Raw genomic sequence first — 20987 nt, 5'->3', positions numbered from 1 at the left:
AGGAAGCCTAGCATAAGCCTAATGCAAACATTACTGTGAAAAGGGAAAAGAATGGTTTGTTGTAAATCTGAATGATTACAGAGAGATCTGTGGGCAAAACTTTGATAGAGTAATGAAAAATTAAATAGCAACAAACCAAGTAAGCTTTGATGCTGTTTTATTAGACAGCTTTCTACCATGTATTTTTAGAAACAAGTGTCTTTACTCTGAGATAAATGAACTTAGAAAGAGTAACATCTGGGAACGCATGCCATTAATCTTAACTTTTTGTTGAAAGGTTCAAAACAATGACTAGCACTCATGGTGAATATCAATGATAAAAATGTGTTTATTTGTTTGTTTTTAAGGGAGGGGTGGGGGAGGAGAGAGCTAAAAGAACAAGCTGACAAATTGGTAGCAGATCACAGTTTTTACCAAATAGAAGACAAGAAATATTTCTAACAGTTTATGAATCAATTAAGCTCTTATAACAGACAATGTCTGTGGTTACATGGAGAAAAATCTGGCCTATTTCTTTCCCTTCCATGGACACACCCATAATACTGACTGCCAGAAACTCAGCCTGGTACCATCCCAATATGTATTCCTTTGCAATGTCAATGGGTTTTGCCTGTTGTTTTTCTGGAATGCCTGGAAGATGATGTCTTATTTTACATTTGAAACAAGAAGAGAGTGGGGACAAAAAAAAATAATAATCAGACCCTCTTTAAAAGAGATTATTCATTTACATGCGACAATATTTCCATCTAAGCCATGACTAGTTCTCACAGTTCCTGGTGCCACAGAACTGTGGTACTGGGACAGATTTTCTGCTGACATGCTTTGGCAGTAGAACAGCAAATGAGGTGATTTGTTGGTCACCATTATGTATATACATATATATATATATACATATATAAATATGTAGAGAGTGTGTGTGGGCACATCATTGTATATATTTATATTTAAATCTATATGTGCTGTTTGTGCATAAAATATGTAAGAAAGTGTTAGCTCAGTTCACCCCACCTGAAATATTTAAATTAATAAGCTCATTTTTGCAAGATGCTCCATATGCCTTAATATATTGCAAACTGCCTTCACAGTTACCTAGCAGGACATAAAGTTTAGAAATAATCCTCAAACTCTGGATGACATGCTCTGAAGTTGCAACGGAGCCTGAATCCCAGTTTCAAATTTGAAAGCCAATGAATTTTCTTCTTCTATAAGCCTAAAATACTCTTCAAAATGTGACTCTGTTTCCTAAGTCATTTCAGTGATTTAAAGAACGTGACTTTCCAGGTTTTACAGCCCTGAGCCCATTATTTGCTGAATATTTTTTTTCTCTAAAAGAGACACACTATTTCACTGCAATTCCATTGTAAGAATATTCATGAAATAAAAGCTTTTGATATTTGTGCTTGATGGCATACTTTCCACTTTCCCACTTAAATTGATTTGCAGACAGTTATAAATCCAACTTCAAAAAGTTTGGTGTTACAGCTTGGGTGGATTATATGGATAACTAATGCTTATCCATATGTCCTGAGTATGCAAGCTTTGGCTCAAAATCTCATGAGGATAGTTCTCCCGCTTCCAGTTGGGCTGGATTTACTAGCCTATTTTTTTCTTCCAGAAACACACCCTTAACATTGACTGCCAGAAGCTACATCTGGTACTATCCTATATTTTGAACATTTTGCTTTAAAATTAGAGGGGGGAAATAGCCAAATATTTTAGAACTTGTTAAACAGTTTTATTTTAGAAATGGACATTTATTTTAGAAATGGACTTGCCAATGCAACCTGTGTGTATACAAGATGTACATATCATTCATCTAGTAAAATATTACTTCACACCCCCTAAACCTGACATCTCTATTGTCTGACATGGTAAAAATGACAATGAAGCATTTTCATCTATTTACGATGATATTTAAAAAATTATCTGCAAGCTTCACATCAATTAGAAAAAAATAGTGAAATAACATATTTGCACTTGTTTTGGGGATGTTTTAAGGCGTGCATCTGGAGATTTTTGCTTTTTTCAACATTTCACTGTGATAATACATTTCAGAAATTTTAACTGGTTGCAGCAGTTTGCTGCCCAGACTTAGAAGCTATTTTCTATTCTTCTAGAAGGGCAGGAAGAGGCCCAGATGTGTCTATAACACATCCTCATAATAGTCTCTATAGAAGTCTCTATAGCCCATCCTTATAACAGTAGGGACTTTCATCTGATGGGCAGGAGGTCTCAAATTCCCAGGCTTGTATTCCTGCTAGCCAGGAGGAGAACATGGGTAAAGAAAGCAACAACCTTCTTCCATTCTTTAATTCATTCAGTGGGATTGGAGACAGGTGAAGGACAGACGGAGGTCCTGCTGAGCTGTGGCCAGTGCCAGGGAAAAGCCATCTTGTGTTGCAGCTGGACACTGATCCACTGCCAAACAGAGGGTCCCTACTCCCATCAAACTAAACAATAAAAAAAAAAAGGGATGCAATAAAAGAGGGAGTAAACACAGTTAAGTCAATTCCTCACCTTCCCTCCTAGAGTAGAAATACTGGTTTGATGCTTGATAGAGTAACCTTAAGCAGGAGCACAAAGTAAAATACGCAACTGAATCACCAGTATTGCTCTCTTGCTGGCTCCAGTACACCTTCTCTTCACAGAGCTGGACACAATCTGATGAAATATGACATAAACTGCTCTATTTTTAGCTCTCTGAATTGCTGTTAATGAAGAATATTTTGAGGATATTTTTATTAGAGGAGTAGTATTACATTCTAGTAATATTAGAGCCCCTGTCTGTCAGAGTTTTTTTTTCTTTTTTTTTTTTTTAAAAAAAAAGGGGGGGGGAAGGGAAAGGGAAAGGGAAAGGGAAAGGGAAAGGGAAAGGGAAAGGGAAAGGGAAAGGGAAAGGGAAAGGGAAAGGGAAAGGGAAAGGGAAAGGGAAAGGGAAAGGGAAAGGGAAAGGGAAAGGGAAAGGGAAAGGGAAAGGGAAAGGGAAAGGAAACAACCCCAAACCCAACTTTGTTTCCCAGATGGGTCTATGAGGTCGCATTTTGCCATCAGTGCTGGACACCAGACTGCACTGGGACTAAGATTTGCTGGTACCCAGACATAACTTCTCATGGCTGCAGCCGCTCAAGTATACAAGGGGATGGTGACATCTCATGACCACAGTATGTCTCTTTGGGTACTGGTATTACCCAAGGCAAAAGCTGATCACTTGCATATTTGATGGGGGAAAACTTTTAAAGTCTTCAATTTCTTTTTGATACTGCAGTCAAAAACTAATATGGATTTTGTTCCATTCAACATCTGGTCCAAAAATGTGCATTTCCACTAAGGAAAACACAAACCAGAAAAGGCAAGCCAAAACAAACACACACAAAATGTTACTATTGTTTTTACATATTTTATCCAGATAGGATTTTTAATATGTACAGAAACTGTATCTGATATTATGCAGTTGGGTCTAGATATGGAACTTGAAAAAATGAGTTTCTTTTCATGCATATCATTTTGTTTTGTTTCAGTCTTTGCTAGGTTTTTCTACTTTACTGGCAGCACAAAACCCTCAAATTGTATTTTCAGTATATGATTTATATAGGTATAAAAATATGTGGAATAAGAAAGCTCTAATGTTATATTTCACAATTCATTTAACAAAGTAGCAGCAGTTAAAAAATTTTACTTGGCAAGATCCTACTGGGGTGGGAGTGGGCCTGTATGTGGAAAATGGACCTAAAGAATGTTCCTACTATTAGTCTGAGGCAGCACGGTCCAGCGATGGGAATTTGCTTTGGGAAGTAGATCTTGCTGTAAACTATTTGAGATTAGATATGAGGTGCTGACATATGACAAATGAAACTGCTGAATGACTGGGTCATACAAGCTAATGATTTTCAGTCTTTAATCAGGCACCTACCTTGGCATAATGTATCAGATTTGAGTAAATAAGTACCTTTAAGGCTCAGGGTCGAAGCTCTGATGGGAATTTTGCTGAGGAAAAATAAGTTGGAGGGACATTTGGGAAGAAAATGCTAGTCATTCTTTGTTCACAGTACTGCATGGAGAGGGCCAAATACTACCACTTTTGCCAGGCCCAGTAGCACCTTGCAAGTGGGAAGCTCCTTGAGATACCAAGTGAAAAGGTGCAGCTGTCCATGTAAATGGCAAGCTGCAAAGCAGCAGGGCCTGCTCCGGGATCTCCACACTGCGCCTTGTGGGGCTTCACAACCACACCTCTGGAAAAGCCTGACTGTGCTGGATTGCTAACAAAGAGGAATGCTCAGCAGCATCTGTGTAGAAAAGGGAAAAAATATAAAAAAATCTTACTTTGAATCTGCTTAGTTTGGGCCTTGTATTCCCTGACCTCCAAGTTTTTGGGCACAATTTTATACCCACAGCTGACTGTGGGCACACAAATTATAGCATTCAGGAATTTAACTACCTGATGATTGGGCCTGTGCTCAGTGTTGTAACCCCAAGCATTCCACATTCATGAGAGAAGTCTCAAAAAAAAACAAAACAAAACAAAACAAAACAAAAATGCAAGATTGGCTTCAGGATCATGAATTAATACATTTTGAAACTTTTTTTTTTTTCTTCTTGTGGCTTGCATATTCAAGTTCTTTCACAATTGTAGATGTCAGGAATATCTGAAAAAATACAATGATGGAATCTGATTCCTGTACACCAAAATGACTCATGGAACTGCACCTTCAGAAAGACAAAAAAGAAAAAAACAAAGCAAAACTTAGGATAAAGTTGCTGCAGATGGTACTACAAAGTGCGTCGGGCAGTGCTGTATATAAAAAACAGTGTCTCAACCAAATACACACAGATAAAGATATATACACATGCACATATAAATATAAATATACATATACGAAGATATCACCAATGATACCTGAGTGGGTAATATCTTGTTTTGCAAGAACAACAACACTCTCTGTTGTAGGAGGTAAGCATGTCAACAAGAGAGAGCAAGGCTCCTCAAAGCAGTGTCCCAAGTGTTAAGTCCACAGATAACCAGGAGCCTCACAAGCTTCACCTCCTCCCACTCTCTGGGCCAGTTACTGATTTGGCCTTTCCAAACTAAAAATCAGACATCACATGCTCACAGAACCTGGTAAAACGTATGCTAAACCACAAACCTCTGCCCTTCACCAAGAACTGTTACTTAGGGAGAAGAGGAACACAAATCAGGCATGGTGGATCAGTCCCATTGCTAATGCTTTCCTTACATCTTGAAGTCCTTACATCCTGTAGTGCTTGGTGAAGTTGCTGTATAGAAGGGTACCTCCATTCAGCTTCTGTTATGAATTTTGCTGCATTGCTTGTGTCTGCAACTGTATGGTGACCACCAGTCAAAAGAGAGAGCTGTAGAAACAGCTTGGTTTAAAATAATGTATTTCAGCAATGTCAGTGAAACAAGCAATTAAAGAAAAAAGAAGTATATATATACATAATGCACATCTAAATACCAATAGATTATTTCAACAGAAATTTGTGGAACAGGATTGTTTCTTTTATTTTTTTTTAGGGGGGTGAGGAAGGAAGGTCTTTGAAAAAAAAATCACATTCTTCTACAGATGAGTAGAAGAGTACTCTACTCACAAAGTAGAGTCAGAGGAATCCTGACAGACTCTAGAGTATTTCATAAGGCATGCCTCTACTTGCAGCTACTGAGCTACTGTAACGTTGCTGCCATTGCAGAAGGTGGCACTCTTTTTTTTTTTTTTTTTTTTTTACTATGGAGAAGACAGGTGGGTGATACAGTTCATTATAGAAGTGGCTGTTCCAGTGTCCATAGAAAGCAGCTCATCCTAGCCTTGCTGGTTTTACTTTTAGAGTATTGCAACTGCAGGAGCTTCTTCCTTAACCCAGTAACCCTTGCTGCAAGCCACCTTTTCTTCCTCTGAGCACTGAAAGGCAAACTGGACACTGACATGGGAAAAGCCTGTGGTTCCAGAAAGTCTAAGGTATTTTTGACTTGGATGCTCAGCTGTCTTGTACTTGCTACTGTATGTTGGCAAGTCCGAATAAAAACCAAATATTCTCTTTAATACTGAAACCCCAGAAATTTGGGAAAAAACAAACAAACAAACAAACAAACAAACAAAAAAAAAACGTACAATTTAACTGAAACTTGAACAACTCAGGAGCGTGCCCTCTATTTGCAGGGACAACCAGATCTGTACAGCTTTTATTTTAAGGCCAGTTTCTTAAGCAGTAAGCATTTTTTACTTCCCTTCTGCTTCATTATGCCATTGTACTCAGATTTCGTCCCTTTTATCCTTTGCCCACTTCAGTCATGTTCTGGGATATGCAATGAAACCACTATTGGAGATGGTCCGCAGCATCAGTAATGCTTCAAGACAAGCCTGGTAGCTCATATTTCTTTGTTAGCATCCCATCGTGAAAGAGAAAGATCAGTTTGCTTTGTTCTTAGGCCTTGATTTTCATAAGCTAATGATGACTGTGGGTGCAGTTGTGGCCAGGCTTAAGTGGCAGCCCAAGGGCAGAAAAACAGAGAGGCACTTCCCTGAGGCCAGTCTCCCCTCCCCACATATACAAGAGGCAGGAGGGCATCTCCCTGCCTTGCCCAGGGCTGTGTCAGTGCCCAGGGAAAGAGGGATGAGCCAGCTGTGGTGCGGCTGAACCACAGATGAGGCTAAAGATGAGGAGTGGAGCATGAGCATGAATGTCCTCTAGCGTTGGAATTCGTCTTAGGGTCCACCTGATTCTGGGTTAGCCTCTTCCAGAGGCTGGTGGCAAGACCATCACTGATCCCTGAATGCACATCCATGATGGGAGGGAGGCATACTTAGGTATTACACAGCCATAGCAATAATAAATAAACCCATTTCTCTTTAGCTCACAGCTCAGCGGAGCCCTTTGTTGGTTTTTATTTTCTCTAATATTGCACAACGATTGCCCCAGGGTGAAAAATATACTTATGTATGAACATTTGCATGATATGGGGCTAGGTGCAAGAAGTGCTGCTTTTAAGGGTGATGATGTGCTCTGTGGGTTAAATAGTTAATAGGAATGCTGCTATTACCACTGCCAGTGTAGGCAAAATTTTGATTATGCAGTGAACATGCACCCAAAAAGTATAGTTCTGTGAATTTTAAAGCTGTTCAAAATTTTAAAATATTTTTTAAATATTACTTAAAGCAATTAAGATTAAATACTCTGAATCTTAAAACACTGTTTGAAAACTTTTCTATTTTCTTCTGCTTTCAAAATGAAGATGATATGATTTTATTTTTTTTAAGTCATTGTAGTCTTGTTTTGTCTCTAAAGACATCTTCTGAAATTTCATTAAATATTTTCCAATATTTGGAAATAGAATGAAAATATTTTGTAATGAAATGACAAACCACTGTGTTTCTCATCATGTAAAACAAAGTGTGTTACAAGCATTCTGCTGGGAGGCAAGAAGATTCATAGGCATGCATCTAAAAAACTTTCAGCCAGCATTAATGAATATTAATATAAACTAGACAGACAGTTTTAGGTAAGCTTGCAATGTCATTTTCCTCAGTAACAATATGTAAATGTCTATACACATAGGTGCTTGAAGAGAGAATGAAATTGGAGTGCAAGTGTCATGGAGTTTCAGGTTCCTGCACAACCAAGACCTGCTGGACCACACTTCCTAAATTCAGAGAGATAGGATATATTTTGAAAGAGAAATACAATGCTGCAGTGCAAGTGGAGGTGGTACGAGCCAGTAGACTAAGACAGCCAACTTTCCTGAAGATTAAGCAGATCAAGAGTTACCAGAAACCAATGGAAACAGATTTAGTGTATATCGAAAAGTCACCCAACTACTGTGAGGAAGATGCTTCCACGGGGAGCGTTGGTACCCAGGGACGACTCTGTAACCGAACCTCTCCCAATGCAGATGGGTGTGACATGATGTGCTGTGGAAGAGGTTACAACACACACCAGTACACCAAGGTGTGGCAGTGTAATTGCAAATTCCACTGGTGCTGCTTTGTGAAGTGCAACACATGTAGCGAGCGGACAGAGGTGTTCACCTGCAAATAATGGCATAATGCGCAAATGAACAGAGCAAATCACCACAAGTGAAGATAGTGGAGTACAACGAATGATGACAGCATCATTTTGCACATCTAATATTCTTTGGGAAAAAAATAAACCAACACAACGACCAATCTCTCCCCACTACTTACACCTCACAGATGGTGCATTTTGGCTGGCAGGCTGTTGTGACTGCTTTGGAAACAAGGGCAACAGGATTAAGGTGATGTTGACAACTACATGACAACCTTTTCTCTCTCTCTTTTAAAAAAACAAAAAACAAAAAACAAACAACCTACAATCTGGGTGTTGTAGAGTTCTCCTAGTAAGTGTTTTAAGTTATACATATCAGAGAAGCTGATTGCATTACAGCTCCCATGAAATTTTAAAGAAAAAGACACATTCTCATATTTTACGACAACAAAAGCACAAAGCCCTGTGCAAATAAAGACATTTTTTAGGAAATGAAATCTTCATTGACTAGAACAAAGCAGTCTTGCCACAAAAAAATAAATTGCTAAGAAAGCAGGTAGAGAGAAAACTACAGCTGGTAGGGAGACAAAATCTGTGGTGGAAGTACTCCACTATCAGCTTGAAAAAATAAAGTTCACAAAATTACATCAGCTGCCAGTGACACTGGAACTCTTTGAATGAGCATTAAAATAATTATTTATGTTTTTAATAGTATCAAAATTTATAAGCACTAACGGGTAGCTATGTCTTAATTCTGTACTAAATGTAAACTGATTGGAACTCTAACTTTATGATTTTTGTATTTGGTTCTCCCTAAGTTCTTCAATGCTACTGATCTGTTGTCACTCCACTAGTTGAGAGTTCGATTACTGTAGGCCTTAAGCAATGACCAGAACTGAACAAAAAGATCATGTGAAGCTGTGGTTACAAATGCTTGATGAAGACTTTCCCCACTTGCCTCCTGAATGACTCTTCTAGATTCAGGCTTCAGGTGTGGATCACCTACCCTCAGCTCCTTGTAGGGAGATTCAGGATACAAAGTCATGCTCTGACAAACATTAAAGATTTGCTTTGCAGTCAAATGCACTGGCAAGATCTTCCAAGCATGACACTGCTTTTAATGGTTAAAACATAATATTATCAATAGTTTTTGAAAAAAATATCCTCAGCATGAGCTGAGAAGTTAATAAAAATATGGTAGCTGAACATTAGGTTGCTGCAACCTGTGAGCTGCCGTGGCTTCATGACCATAAGAAAGCCAAAATTTGGGTTAGTCTGTGTCATCATTATTCTAAGGTTGGCAATAACATAAGCCCAGTAAATGCATGAATGTTAAGAAAGAAGTGGACTTTTTACTCCACCATTCAATTCTATTTTACACACCTTTTCCCTATGAGAGATTTTTTAAAAAACCCTCAGACATTTTACTACTGTAGAACCTAGTGGTTTAAACTCCAAGTGCCAGATACTCCCAGGTACAGCATATTTAATCACATTAATTTGCTTGCATCAGGGATCCTTAGCTGAATTTCAGAAAAGTTGGATTTAAAATTTCCTAATGTCTGTGTATCTGCATTTCTAGCTTTTGTTTCATCCTGTTACCTTTTGTGAGGGGCTGCACAGCCATGAGGCCTCCTCATCCAACACGGGAGCACATGCTACACCACATTGTGCTCTTGGGGCAAGGGGCCAGTGGAGCTGCCATGCCACCAGCTCCCATGCTGAGTATGTGGATGATCCAGGATTACTTCCCAAATTTGTGGGCCTGTGTTATCTAAGGTAACCAGCCACTTGGGCACCTTGGTTTGAATGCTCATGAGGACCTGCCTTTCTGACCACAAGCCTTTCTTACACTCTGAAAATCATACCCTTTTGATGGGTGTTCCAAGGATCAACCCAAACTCAAATCACTCATGCTTTTTTGTTGTTGCTACTGGTTTCTAAGTGACAACTAGAGGTTCAAACTCAGCCTTGGCATAAATGAGTGCAACCCCACAGAAGTAAGCAGGGGTCCCCAAAATGCTAGAGTCAATTGATATAATTTAAAGTTCCCTAGATTTATGGGTATTGTTGTTGAACCATAGTGGTATACTGTACTTTCACTACATTCTTGACAGGAAGCAAATAAAGCTCCCAAGCACAGTAATGCACAGTCTTATGGTACTAGATACTGTAAATATATTAGGATAGTATTTGTTAAGTACAATTGAGGAATCCAATTAAGTTATATTATTGTATATCGTTTAAATGTCTATAGAGTATTTTAAATTATTGTGAACTACACTGCGTTAAGAAATGAAAAAAGGTTATATATTATAACACCATCCACCCTGAAAAGTGGACCAAAATGACACTTTCTTTTTTTTACACACCCCTGTTTCACAGCTCTGTCAGCTATTCAGAATTGTAACAGTCCTACGATTGGATTAGCTGTCTAGAATATAATGTTTCAGAACATCCTATAAAGCCTTGCTCATGTGGGGGTGCAGCATTCAGAAAAGTAGTGTATGGCACAAAACAGGGGCTGACCACAGAAGTCCATGGACTTTGAACTATGTACCAAGAAAAAGTGGTTTTGGTCAGAAAACACCATTACCACTAATACACTGAAATGTCAGAAAAAAAAAAAAAAAAAAAAAAAAGAAAAGAAAAAAGAAAAAAAAAACTTTTCACAAAGGTGTTTATGAACAGAAGTAGGTTACACACAACTTTTCTTTTAAAAAATGTAGTTTGATGTTAAAGAACTGTGACAATAGGTGTTTGAACACAAAAAGCATCACAACATGGTTTAAGCGTACATTAGCCATGACAAAATTCAAAATACTGTATGTTATTAAAAAATATAAGAACAAAGATCAATTTGTTTACTATGTGAATGTTTTATGGCAAGCAGAAAAGATGAGAAGTGTTTCCATTAAAACTTATTTTTTTTCCCTTCTAGCCCACTTTTTTTTTTTTGTTCATTATTTATTTAGGAAAAAGAAAAAAGACAAAGGCTCCTCTGGATGAGAAATGGCATGCAGATTCCAAGTTCTAAGCAGGTTTTATGTTTGTAAGAAATGGTAATGAGCAGTCCTGTGTTTGATATTGAAGTCCAGAGTCATCTATCTACTTTAGTGGTAAAGTGAACTTTGTAGTAGCACCAGCCTTGATATTACCAGAGATGTCCATTGGCTCAAATGAGACAGAGATAAATGTTTTCTGATAGAAATGTGTCTTCAGACTCCAAAATGCTGCCCTTCCACAAACCTCATGTTATTGATTAGTGAACAGAAGGAAACACAGGCATATAGGAGAGGTCTGAAGGCCAGCACTTGCATGCACTCCAGCTTCTTTAAGCAGGTTATGGACACATCTGAAAACCTAGCTAAATCAGGACCTAAAAGATTTTACAGCGTTTACTTTGCTCAGAATAGCAGCAACCTCCTTGCTAACAGAAATAGTGTATTCCTATAAGAAATCTAAAGAAAATGCACAACATTTGTTATATTTGTCCCGTAGGATAGATATCCAGCTATAGATAAGGGTATAGCCAAATTCCACATGAACTAAGTTGAAAGTAACTTCATTAAATGACAGGAGTATAAGTATGCACAGCATTTACACACAGATGCCAAAGAAAACACTACACGTTCTTTCTAATTACATCATGAGAAACTTGTTAATAGAGCTGCAGGGAGTTTTTATAGCAAATGGTAATATTGCATTCATTTCAACAATGACATCTGAAAAGTAGAAGAAGCTAACCAAAAGGTTTGTAAATATTTTAACAAATCTAAAGCATGGTGTGAAAAGGTCACTTAAAGTTTCCAGCAATTATTTCCAAGGATTTATTTGATTAAGACTTAAAATCAAAAGTGATATTAAACATAACAAATTGAGACCTTCCCTTTTACCAACCTTCCCATGTGAATAACTTGATATGTAATTATGCCTTTCACTACTGAAGTCACTCTCAACGTTCAACAGAAAATACTTTCTATAAAGCTGGAGATAATTTGCATTCATAGAAATTGTCATAACTAGATGAAACGACTGCACATTTCCTTTCCAATTGCTGGGACCTTTTGTTGCAGTGACAGTTCCCACAGAAAGGGCAGTATAATAAATAGTACAGTAAAGTGTTATTCTCCCAGAGTGACAGCCACAGTGAGACACAAATATACACAAACAATTCTACATCCAAGGGAAAACGTTGAAGTGGAAAGGCAGAAAAGGTTGCAAGTAATTTCAGTTTGTGATACTGAGACTGTGAGAAACCTCTTGCATGGAAAACAAACTGCATTGTAGGCTGAACATGCAATGTTCACATGCAATACTTTTCCCCTCAAACCCAAAGTCCCTGTCTGCATCTCTGCAAATTCAGAAAATTTTGTTGGAGAAAAACCATGTGCAGAGATTGCCAATTATTTCCCTTTCATGTTTTAGCTGTTATCAGGAAATTGTAGGGGATCATTACCTGACAAAAACATACAATTGTAAATTTAAAATTTGTATTTATTTTTTTTTAAATTAAGATCTGTTTTTCTTTCCCCACCAATTCCTCTGGTACAGATATATGTATGCCAAAAGATTTGCCTGGTGGAGAATAAAGATGGCAGTTTTTACATAATATATGCTTGTTGGTTGTAATGTGTTCCACAGAGCACTAAGGTAGAGGGTATAACACTGCTTTAAATTTCAAACATTTATTTGTATTGTTTTTATGGATAACAGTACACTAAATATGAACTGTTTGGAGACCCAAGTGCAATTCTATTTTATAGTATGGTTCTTCTCATAATTTGGTACTATGGAAGGCCAAGAAAATGAGAATAATAAAGTTTACTTCGGTTTTGAGTCCTCCTTTCAGGTCCTCACAGCAGACAAGATCAATAAGAAACCAGATTTATGATTTTTAAATATGTGCCTAGGTATTAAAAAGTATTAAGATATTTGTTTCGTAGATGATTCCAAATAAATGTCGCTGAACTAGCCACTGGAAATATTTGTATTGAAAGCCAGCTGTATGATTAGCCTCTATCTTTATTTGCCCCACAATTTAGGGAAAAACAGCATTTTAGATCCATGCAGCTAAAAGGAATTCCCAAGGAGATTACAATATTTTGATCTTATTGTTTAATTCCTTTAACTGAGGATGAAAGTGAACATTCCCTACTTCACTGAGCAAAGAGAAAACTAAAAGCATTTTGAGGACTACTCACACCACTCAACTTAAAAGGCTGGCCAAGAGGGCTCACTGCCCTTCAGGGCTCCTTCCAGGATGGTCAGGGGATGTTTTGGTTCAGTCGTGGTCTCTGACCGTCTCCTCCTCCTCAGCTGGAAAAAAATCAAGGAGATGTGTCAGGGGGATTTACCCAATCAAATAAAGCACCAAACATTTTGCTGTGGGAATGAAATCCCATGAGCTATGCCCTTACAGAAATGGTCTCAAACAAAATTGTAAAAGCTGGACTATTAACTAATGATTTGGTGAGACAATTCTTTGCAATATATTTTATTTATTGTTTTGACTTCCTCTTAAAATTTGTGCTGTGTGGAGAAATTAATCCAAGGGTTGAACATTTAATAACATTTTGATACTTGTGAAGGATCCCAAGAAGTGTGCACTGCAATGCTCCCCTAGTTATTCCATGAGATCACATCTACACTTCTATTTCTGGGCTCATCAGGCTATGCCAAAAGGCTCTCACAGCAGCTGCATCCTGATTACTTGCATGAGTTGCACCTTGCCATTAAAGCTGAGTTCAGCCTACATTTTGGTTTGTTAGAAAGGCAGTGAAATTTAATAGTCAAGTATTTTCAATAATGCTAGCCATCGCATGGCATTCTCATCTCAACACCTTTCTGAGGTATTATACATTTTTAAGACAAAGAAAAATATACATAGCAGTACTTAAAAAGGGTTTTCCTGCCCAGAGAGAGTAAAAAAGGCACTTCTCAAAATGCAGTGTGTACACCAAATATAAAGTCTAATATGCACACACATCATGCATGTATTTCTGTACACACACATACAAACATACGTAAATACATAAAAATACATAAATATATGAGCGTGTGCTTGAAAAATACACACAGCAGATATTCAGCGCAATTTATGTAAGATCATTGCTAATTTTGTCCCTTTCTAAGGGGAGTAGATTCTGTGCCCTCACACTGAACTACAGAGCTACAAATTTCGCACATTTCCTTGCAGATATGCTATATCATCAGCACCTGATAATGCTTCTTTTATTTGTAGGTCTTTTTATTTATTTCTATTTTTAAAGAAAAACAACAAAAAAGAAACCCAACATTTTGCAGCTGGAGAAAGTGCAGATGTGTGTAATCTCTCCCTCCTTCATCTATTCGGGAAGAGGATGCAACATAATTTAGCTCTAAACTATTTGCCAAAGGCTCCAGCAAAAATCTATAGTTAGGACTACTACTCAGATGTCCTGGTTTTTGGACTGGAGCTCTAACTGCCAGCCATACTTGCCATGGTTACTGTAATGTATCATAAGCTGTGATGTACATATATGTACCTATTTATTGGCAAGTACATCACAACTCTTCTTCCTTATCTCTCTCTTTAAAAGATAAGCTACTTAGTATTTGCCCCTGGCTGCTATCAGCAAATGTGTCATGATCTGCACTCACTTTGCACCCATGTTAACCTTTTGAGCAGATGCAGGCACTTTCAGTCATAAAATCATCACCAGTACGCTCTTTTAGTATATTTACAGTAATGAGTCAGATAAATGCTTTCTCTTTTTAAAAGGTTGGAAGCAATGCAGCAGGACAGGTTTGTCCACCCACCACATTTTGTTCCAGCAACTCTGGCACAGAGCTGCATCTGGGATCAAATAGTCTTAGGAAGCCAATGTGCAAAGCTTGAACAGTAGGCTAAAGTAAATATATAATGGTGTGGGAAAAAGTCTCTTGTTTGTTAATATTAGGTGATCTGTTGTTCAGGACAAGGAACTGGAGCGTTGTTGGATTATGTTCAGTTGTCTTAATTTCACTGCATAGGTTGCTTTCCTCTCTGTGTTGGTGCGTATGTGCATGCATGAGGACTTAAGAAGCATTTAAATCAATGCCATAATACATTTTTCATTTCATAAACAGGAAAATAATGGGGCAGGGGGTGGGTGGGTGGGAATTAGTAGGAACCTAAATGAGAAATACCTGGAGTTGGCTCACATCAACATGGTAAGAAAATATGTGCTTTGGAAGGTTCAGCTGACTACCTAATGAAAACCACTCCTGAAGGAAGGAGAAAGAATGAGGAAGTCAGCTTGTGGTCAGCAGCTTCTCTGCCCGTGATATCCAGTACATAATTACTGCAGGGCTACAGTTCAGCCAGCTTTTGACAAATGAACTACCAAGAGTTTTCTCCGCATGTTTTCTATTCAAGTGTGTTTAGTCATAAATACTTGGTTCCAATGGCATTTTCTTAGTCAAACAGAACCACTCCTAAGCATTAATAATACTTCTTATTCTTACTATAAGCCTTTGAACAAGATTCTTTTATTCTGGTTGAAGGTCTCTTTACAGAAGTTGAGTACCCTGGACTTTCTCCACCCACGCTAATTTAGACTAATTATACCCCTAGTACTCTTCATCTCCAAACCCTTTGCAACAGACCATACATTCTGTGCTGAAAAGTTTCCATGAAACACATTCTGTGCTGTACAATAAAATTATCAAATTCATTTTACGAAAGGAAAAAGCAATACCAGAAGGCACAATGTTAGAACACCAAATTTCCCTGCTCCTTTACTCGTAGTCAGCTTCTCTTTCTTCAGGTTCATAAAATGGCAATTCCTGAGTGCATTGAACGCCCCCGGTAGCCTCACTAGACATATCACCATTTTAGAGGTATCAGTCACAAAGACCTGAAAGAGGAAGTAATGAGCTATAAACACTCCTTGGTAGTGCTGCTGTATGATGTGACTGTATTTGCAAACAATATTAAAATAATAAGGTGTGGAAAATGTTAATTTTTAGTTAATACACATTTTTCAGGATATATCACTTTTTAAAATGAGGGGCAGTACTCATCTTCATTCAATGCATTTTTACAAGCAGATAATAGGAGGTCATATTCCACTTTGGTGATGGTTTCCTGAAGTGTAAATTAAGATTTAATCCCAGGTGCCCTTACTAGTGTCTGAACCCTTTTTATAATCTTTGACTCTGTATGAGGAACTTAAAACACACATGTAAAATGCTCTTAGTGAAGTACCAACTGGCAATTTTTGTCTTCAGGTATTCATCTTCTCTTTTAATCCCCACCCCTAATTACTGACCAGCAAAGAGAACAAACAGATTTATTTATTTATTTTTTTTAACAAATCAGCCAAATGGATACTTTTCCAAGAACCTCTGTTTGTTTTCCTTTAAAAACAGTACCATCTGTCTTCTGTTTAAAACTTTTTGCATTCAAGAGATGCCTCTTCTCCCTAGATGGGTTCACTTGAGCTTCTTTCTCCACTTCAGCTTTTTAGTTAGTTACACTCCCTCACAATCTGATGCCTGTTCAAATGTCTCTACTCAAGCTGAGACAAATCCAAAAAGTACTTGTAAAGGGTGTTGGCCACAGTCCTGAAAGCCTTTCTGCTGGCACTTCAGAGCAGTGAAGTGTTTGCCTGCTCCCATCATCTCCAACTGAATGAGGGAACTGAGTTTATCCTTCAGCCACAGACAACTGCAAGGTAAGCCACAGAACTTAAAGGGGCAATAAATCAAATCATGCCCCGCTCAGTTCCTTGACCTGAAACTTGACAAAGGTGACAGTTATCACCAAATTCAGCTCCTGTTCAGTCGCCAGCAGAGCAAGACTAAGGAATGCCAGGACCCTGAATGAGAGGGTTTTCTGAGCCTTTCTGAACACCTCACCCTAAATATCCTTTTTCAATTTTGAACATTTTGAATCAAGTTTTGCTTAAAAGCTTTGTGTTCATTGTAATTCCCATATCATACTTCCATTCCGTAATTCACCTATCAAAGAAAGACCTCTAAATGTGGGATTTTAAAGATTGGTCTCACAATAATACTGCAAACCACACACCCAACAGAAGCACCAGAAATAATAACAGTAATACAAAAGTCAATAAAGCTGTCACACAAAACTTAAAAAATTGAAACTACTGAAAAGGTGGAGTCTGTGCAGAAAAATAATGTTGGCATAGATTATACTCAGGATGTAATTGCAGCAGTTCTGAGGCCAGAAGGGCTGAACAAACTTACCTGAGCTGGAAAAAAACAAAAATAAAAACAAACAAACAAACAACAACAACAACAACAAAAAAACACACCCTGTAACAGAGCTTAGCAAAAATATTATTTGGTGAAAAGACAGATTAATCAAGACCAAAACAAGGTGCAGCTGGGATGAATCTCTCAAACTGTTCATAAAAACAGGAGATTAGCAGGTGAGAAAACTTTTTAGATGGTGCTTCCTGTTTCTTTGGTTTTATTTCATTTTAATATATTTAAGCTAAAACCTCAAAAAAGGGAAAGAAAATAGATACAAAAAGGATTTCACAATTATTTAAATGAAATAAGCTGACTGGTTCAAACCAGACCCTATCTTATATCCAAGAAATCCCAGAACTATACATTTTTGTGCTTACTTGGAAAGTAAATACTTTCCAGAATTCTGTGTGTATGTGCATGATGGGAAAATTATCTCACCCCCAGTTTAAAGAGAATGTTATCTTTTTGAATGTTTTGTTCAAATAGATTCCATAATCTTCCTTCCTCTCCTACTTAGGTAAAAATCTGATCAGGTGATAGTGGTGTAGTTTCAGATTCCAGTTCTGAAAGATGACAAATCCTTCTTTTTCTTCCCTCTAGCCTTTCTCAGATTTATACATATATATTACAAGATATCTTTCTTCTGAGTTCAGACATCCAAAACAAACAAAACTGGAACATATAGTCTTCTTTATCTTGGATAAATATTAAAGCTAAAATCAATTAAGACCATTTTTTTAAAGGTAGGTTTTTTTTTTTTTTTAAAGCAAAACAAGAAAACTCAGACAGTACCATTTAAATAACAGAAGCCTAATATTTAAGCAAATCTGGGCTGCCATATTCTCTCAGTGTTTTAACATAAGCACAAGTGGTCAAATATGAACTGATTGAACAATACATGAATTCTCACTTTTGAAGTATGGTCTATTGGTTAGGTATGTTCCCCTTTTCCTGCCTTCAGAAAACCCTGTTAAAGCTTGATGCCAAGGTCAGGAACAGCAGATGACACTTCAGAGAGACTAAATCAAACCAGGGCACACATGCGTTATAGCAGTCCACTTGCTGTCATGGCTTTTTTCACATCACCATAGCTGTCTGTGAGAGACAAAAATTGCTGTGCCAATAGCCATACCATAGCCAATTTATGGCTAGAAAGTTTTTCAGACATGTCTTGGGTCTGACTAATAGTGCTTGACTTCTCCTTACCATTGGATGTTGTCTACATCTGCATCCCCAGTGGGAGAAGAGGACAGAATGCAAGTCTCCAAGGCTTCATTTGGGGAACTGAAGGTGAACTGCTGAAAAAGCAGCGTAACAGTATCAAAGAAATTATATGAGAGAGATAAGAATAAGATGCAGTCAGTGCCCTAGTACAAAGCTCTTCTCAAGCACCACTGCAGTCCTGTAATGCTAACAGCTCCTTCCTGAATCCCCCAATATTGAGCCTCTCATAATCAGACAGCACTGGGTCATTCCTGTTTTCTTGGTGCTTAACCAAAAGAAAGCAGAAAGTGTCTCTCTTTTTGAGAGAAGTGACAAATCAATGCCACATTAACAGGTTGCAAGGGGAGGGTGCTGTTAGATGTCTTCAGCACAGACTGCAGAGTCACACCAAGCTGGGCAAAGTAAACAAACAAACACCCCCCAGCTGATAAAGCAAATCAGTTGTTTGTGTCTTTCTGGCTGAAAGGCACCAGGGGAACCCATCCACTCACTGGAGCTGAATGGGGTTTCTGCCCTTGGAAAGCTGCCTTGCTGCCAGCACAGTCACGGCTGGGACCACGGGGCTGGGCAGGCGTCAACCCAATGCATGGCACACCTCGCTGCCTCGCTTGCAGCTCATGCTGAAGAGATCGTGTTTGCATACTCAGGGCATGAATAAAGGCAAAATTTTCCAAACTATTTTAATGTAAATACAGGGGCGTCCACAGCTAACCAGCATGGCAGTTTGACTGGGATGACTGCCAAGGAACAAATTTAATGCAATGTATTTCATTTACTCCTAACAATGGGTAAATGGCACTCTTTCTGTTTAAATGGCATGCCCACTGCTGTCTACGTGTCTGCCCACAGGTGTTATGCAGTATGAACACTTACATTTGTTAACATAAATTTGTTCATTTGTGTTTGCTTCCCTCTTCTAGCACGGCTGCTAAGCCGATCAAACTGACAAAACTAAACAAGTACAAACACTTCTTGCAAAGTGTGTATGCAACAATTAAAGCACTCTGAGGTAGGGTGCAGAGTTTTAATCACACTGGCCCTTGGCCAAGGAGTTGTAGAAGTGAACTGTGCTTCCCCAGTCAAGGAGGAAGAAGGAGGAATTTCCTCCAAGCCTCAAGCAGAGAGATGTGTTGCTGTTGCTCCTTAGTTTTTAGGGCTACCTCCTTGTCCACGCATTTCTACCTGCCAGTGGATCTTCACATGAATACTCTTAGAATTTACGTCCACTGCAACTACTCCTGGAACCATATTAAATAGAAGTAATAGATCCTTTTTTCCCCCGACAATTATTTGTGAGCAAACAAGCTTCAATTGAAGTGAATCTATTACCTTATTTGTGCAAATGCTGACAGCTTTGTGTTGCTTTTTGCAGTGTTTGTGAAATGTCGGTGCCAAAAGAAAGCAGAGAAGATATTTTACTGTGACACAATAACAGGAAAATGTAATTTTAAATCATTGAACTGAGATGTTTTATAAGATAATAGGCTTAAAAATGAGCATGTTAAAATGAGTATGTTAAAAATGAGCAGAATCAGTTTGCCAAATTGTAACCAAAATGTTTTGCACCTTCTGAGACCAAACTCCAGTGTAGTACAAAGAAAATCTATTTATTCTGTGAGTTTTTCTTTCAAGATTTTTGTTTAGTTATTTAATGCATTAGGATGTAAATTTGTGTGTGTGTTGGGGGAGAGAGCCAGGCACTCCCAGAATGTTCAGCTTTGTATTTGCTTTTCCATTGCTGCGAAATAACTGGAAATGCATCTCAGACATTAGCATACAAATAGTTAGACTAAATTGTTTATAAACATCAAACATTATTTGTAGCTCACACACACACACATCACCATGGAAACAAAGCAATTGTTGTACTTTTAGGATGCAATTTCTCTGCACAGTGAGGCAGAATGGCAATTTATCTGCATCTGGGTGGTTTCACATTACTGTTTGTGGTCACAGATCTCCCCTCCAAATCATCTCTTGGATGTGAAATTAGTTTTGATTACTGAAGAAAAGATTAGATCAATATAAGACAGACAATTTGAAACAGCAGAACACATGTGAAAACTGCATTTATTGCACAGGAGTGATGTGAACTATTCAAGGACAGTGATTCAAAGGCAAACCGAGGAATTTCGAAGCCAGTGAAGGTCACTACGGGCATTTCCCATCTTGCCATTGCTAATGGTCAATGGTTGTTGCCATCTGCTTGTTGGTTGGCAGCCTAAACGAAGTTGTATTGATTATAGAGTGCGAATCTAAAAAATTAGCATGAAGAGGCATCCTTGCTTATAATCTCTCTGGTAAGGTCAAGGATTGAATAGACAGAGAAATATTTTCCCTCCTTAAAGAAGACAGAGTTTTTGCAATACCAGTTTTTAAGTCTAAACAGAGATCTACCAAAAGAATATAGGGCACAGTTTATACAGATAGACTTTTAATGGATTTTTATTTTTTATTTTTTGATAACAAAGAATGTAAGGAATTGAGATCGCTGTCTTCCACCTTGC

The 20987-nt window shown here is 38.0% G+C and overlaps 1 protein-coding gene across 5 annotated transcripts in view; it reads left to right on the top strand.

Annotated features, from left to right (window-relative positions):
• Positions 1 to 10828, top strand: part of WNT7B (Wnt family member 7B) — a 97610-nt gene extending 86782 nt beyond the window's left edge. For all 5 annotated transcript variants that reach the window (XM_084496967.1, XM_084496966.1, XM_084496969.1 and 2 more), the window contains exon 4: positions 7567 to 10828. In XM_084496967.1, coding sequence (XP_084353093.1) covers positions 7567 to 8046 — 480 coding nt within the window. In that variant the 3' untranslated portion in view covers positions 8047 to 10828. The remainder of the gene's footprint in view (positions 1 to 7566) is intronic.
• Positions 10829 to 20987: the final 10159 nt, after the last annotated feature.

Source organism: Aythya ferina, assembly GCF_964211825.1.
Source record: "Aythya ferina genome assembly, chromosome: 1".
NCBI classification, from domain to species: Eukaryota; Metazoa; Chordata; class Aves; order Anseriformes; family Anatidae; genus Aythya; species Aythya ferina.
This window is presented reverse-complemented; position numbering and strand designations above follow the sequence as displayed.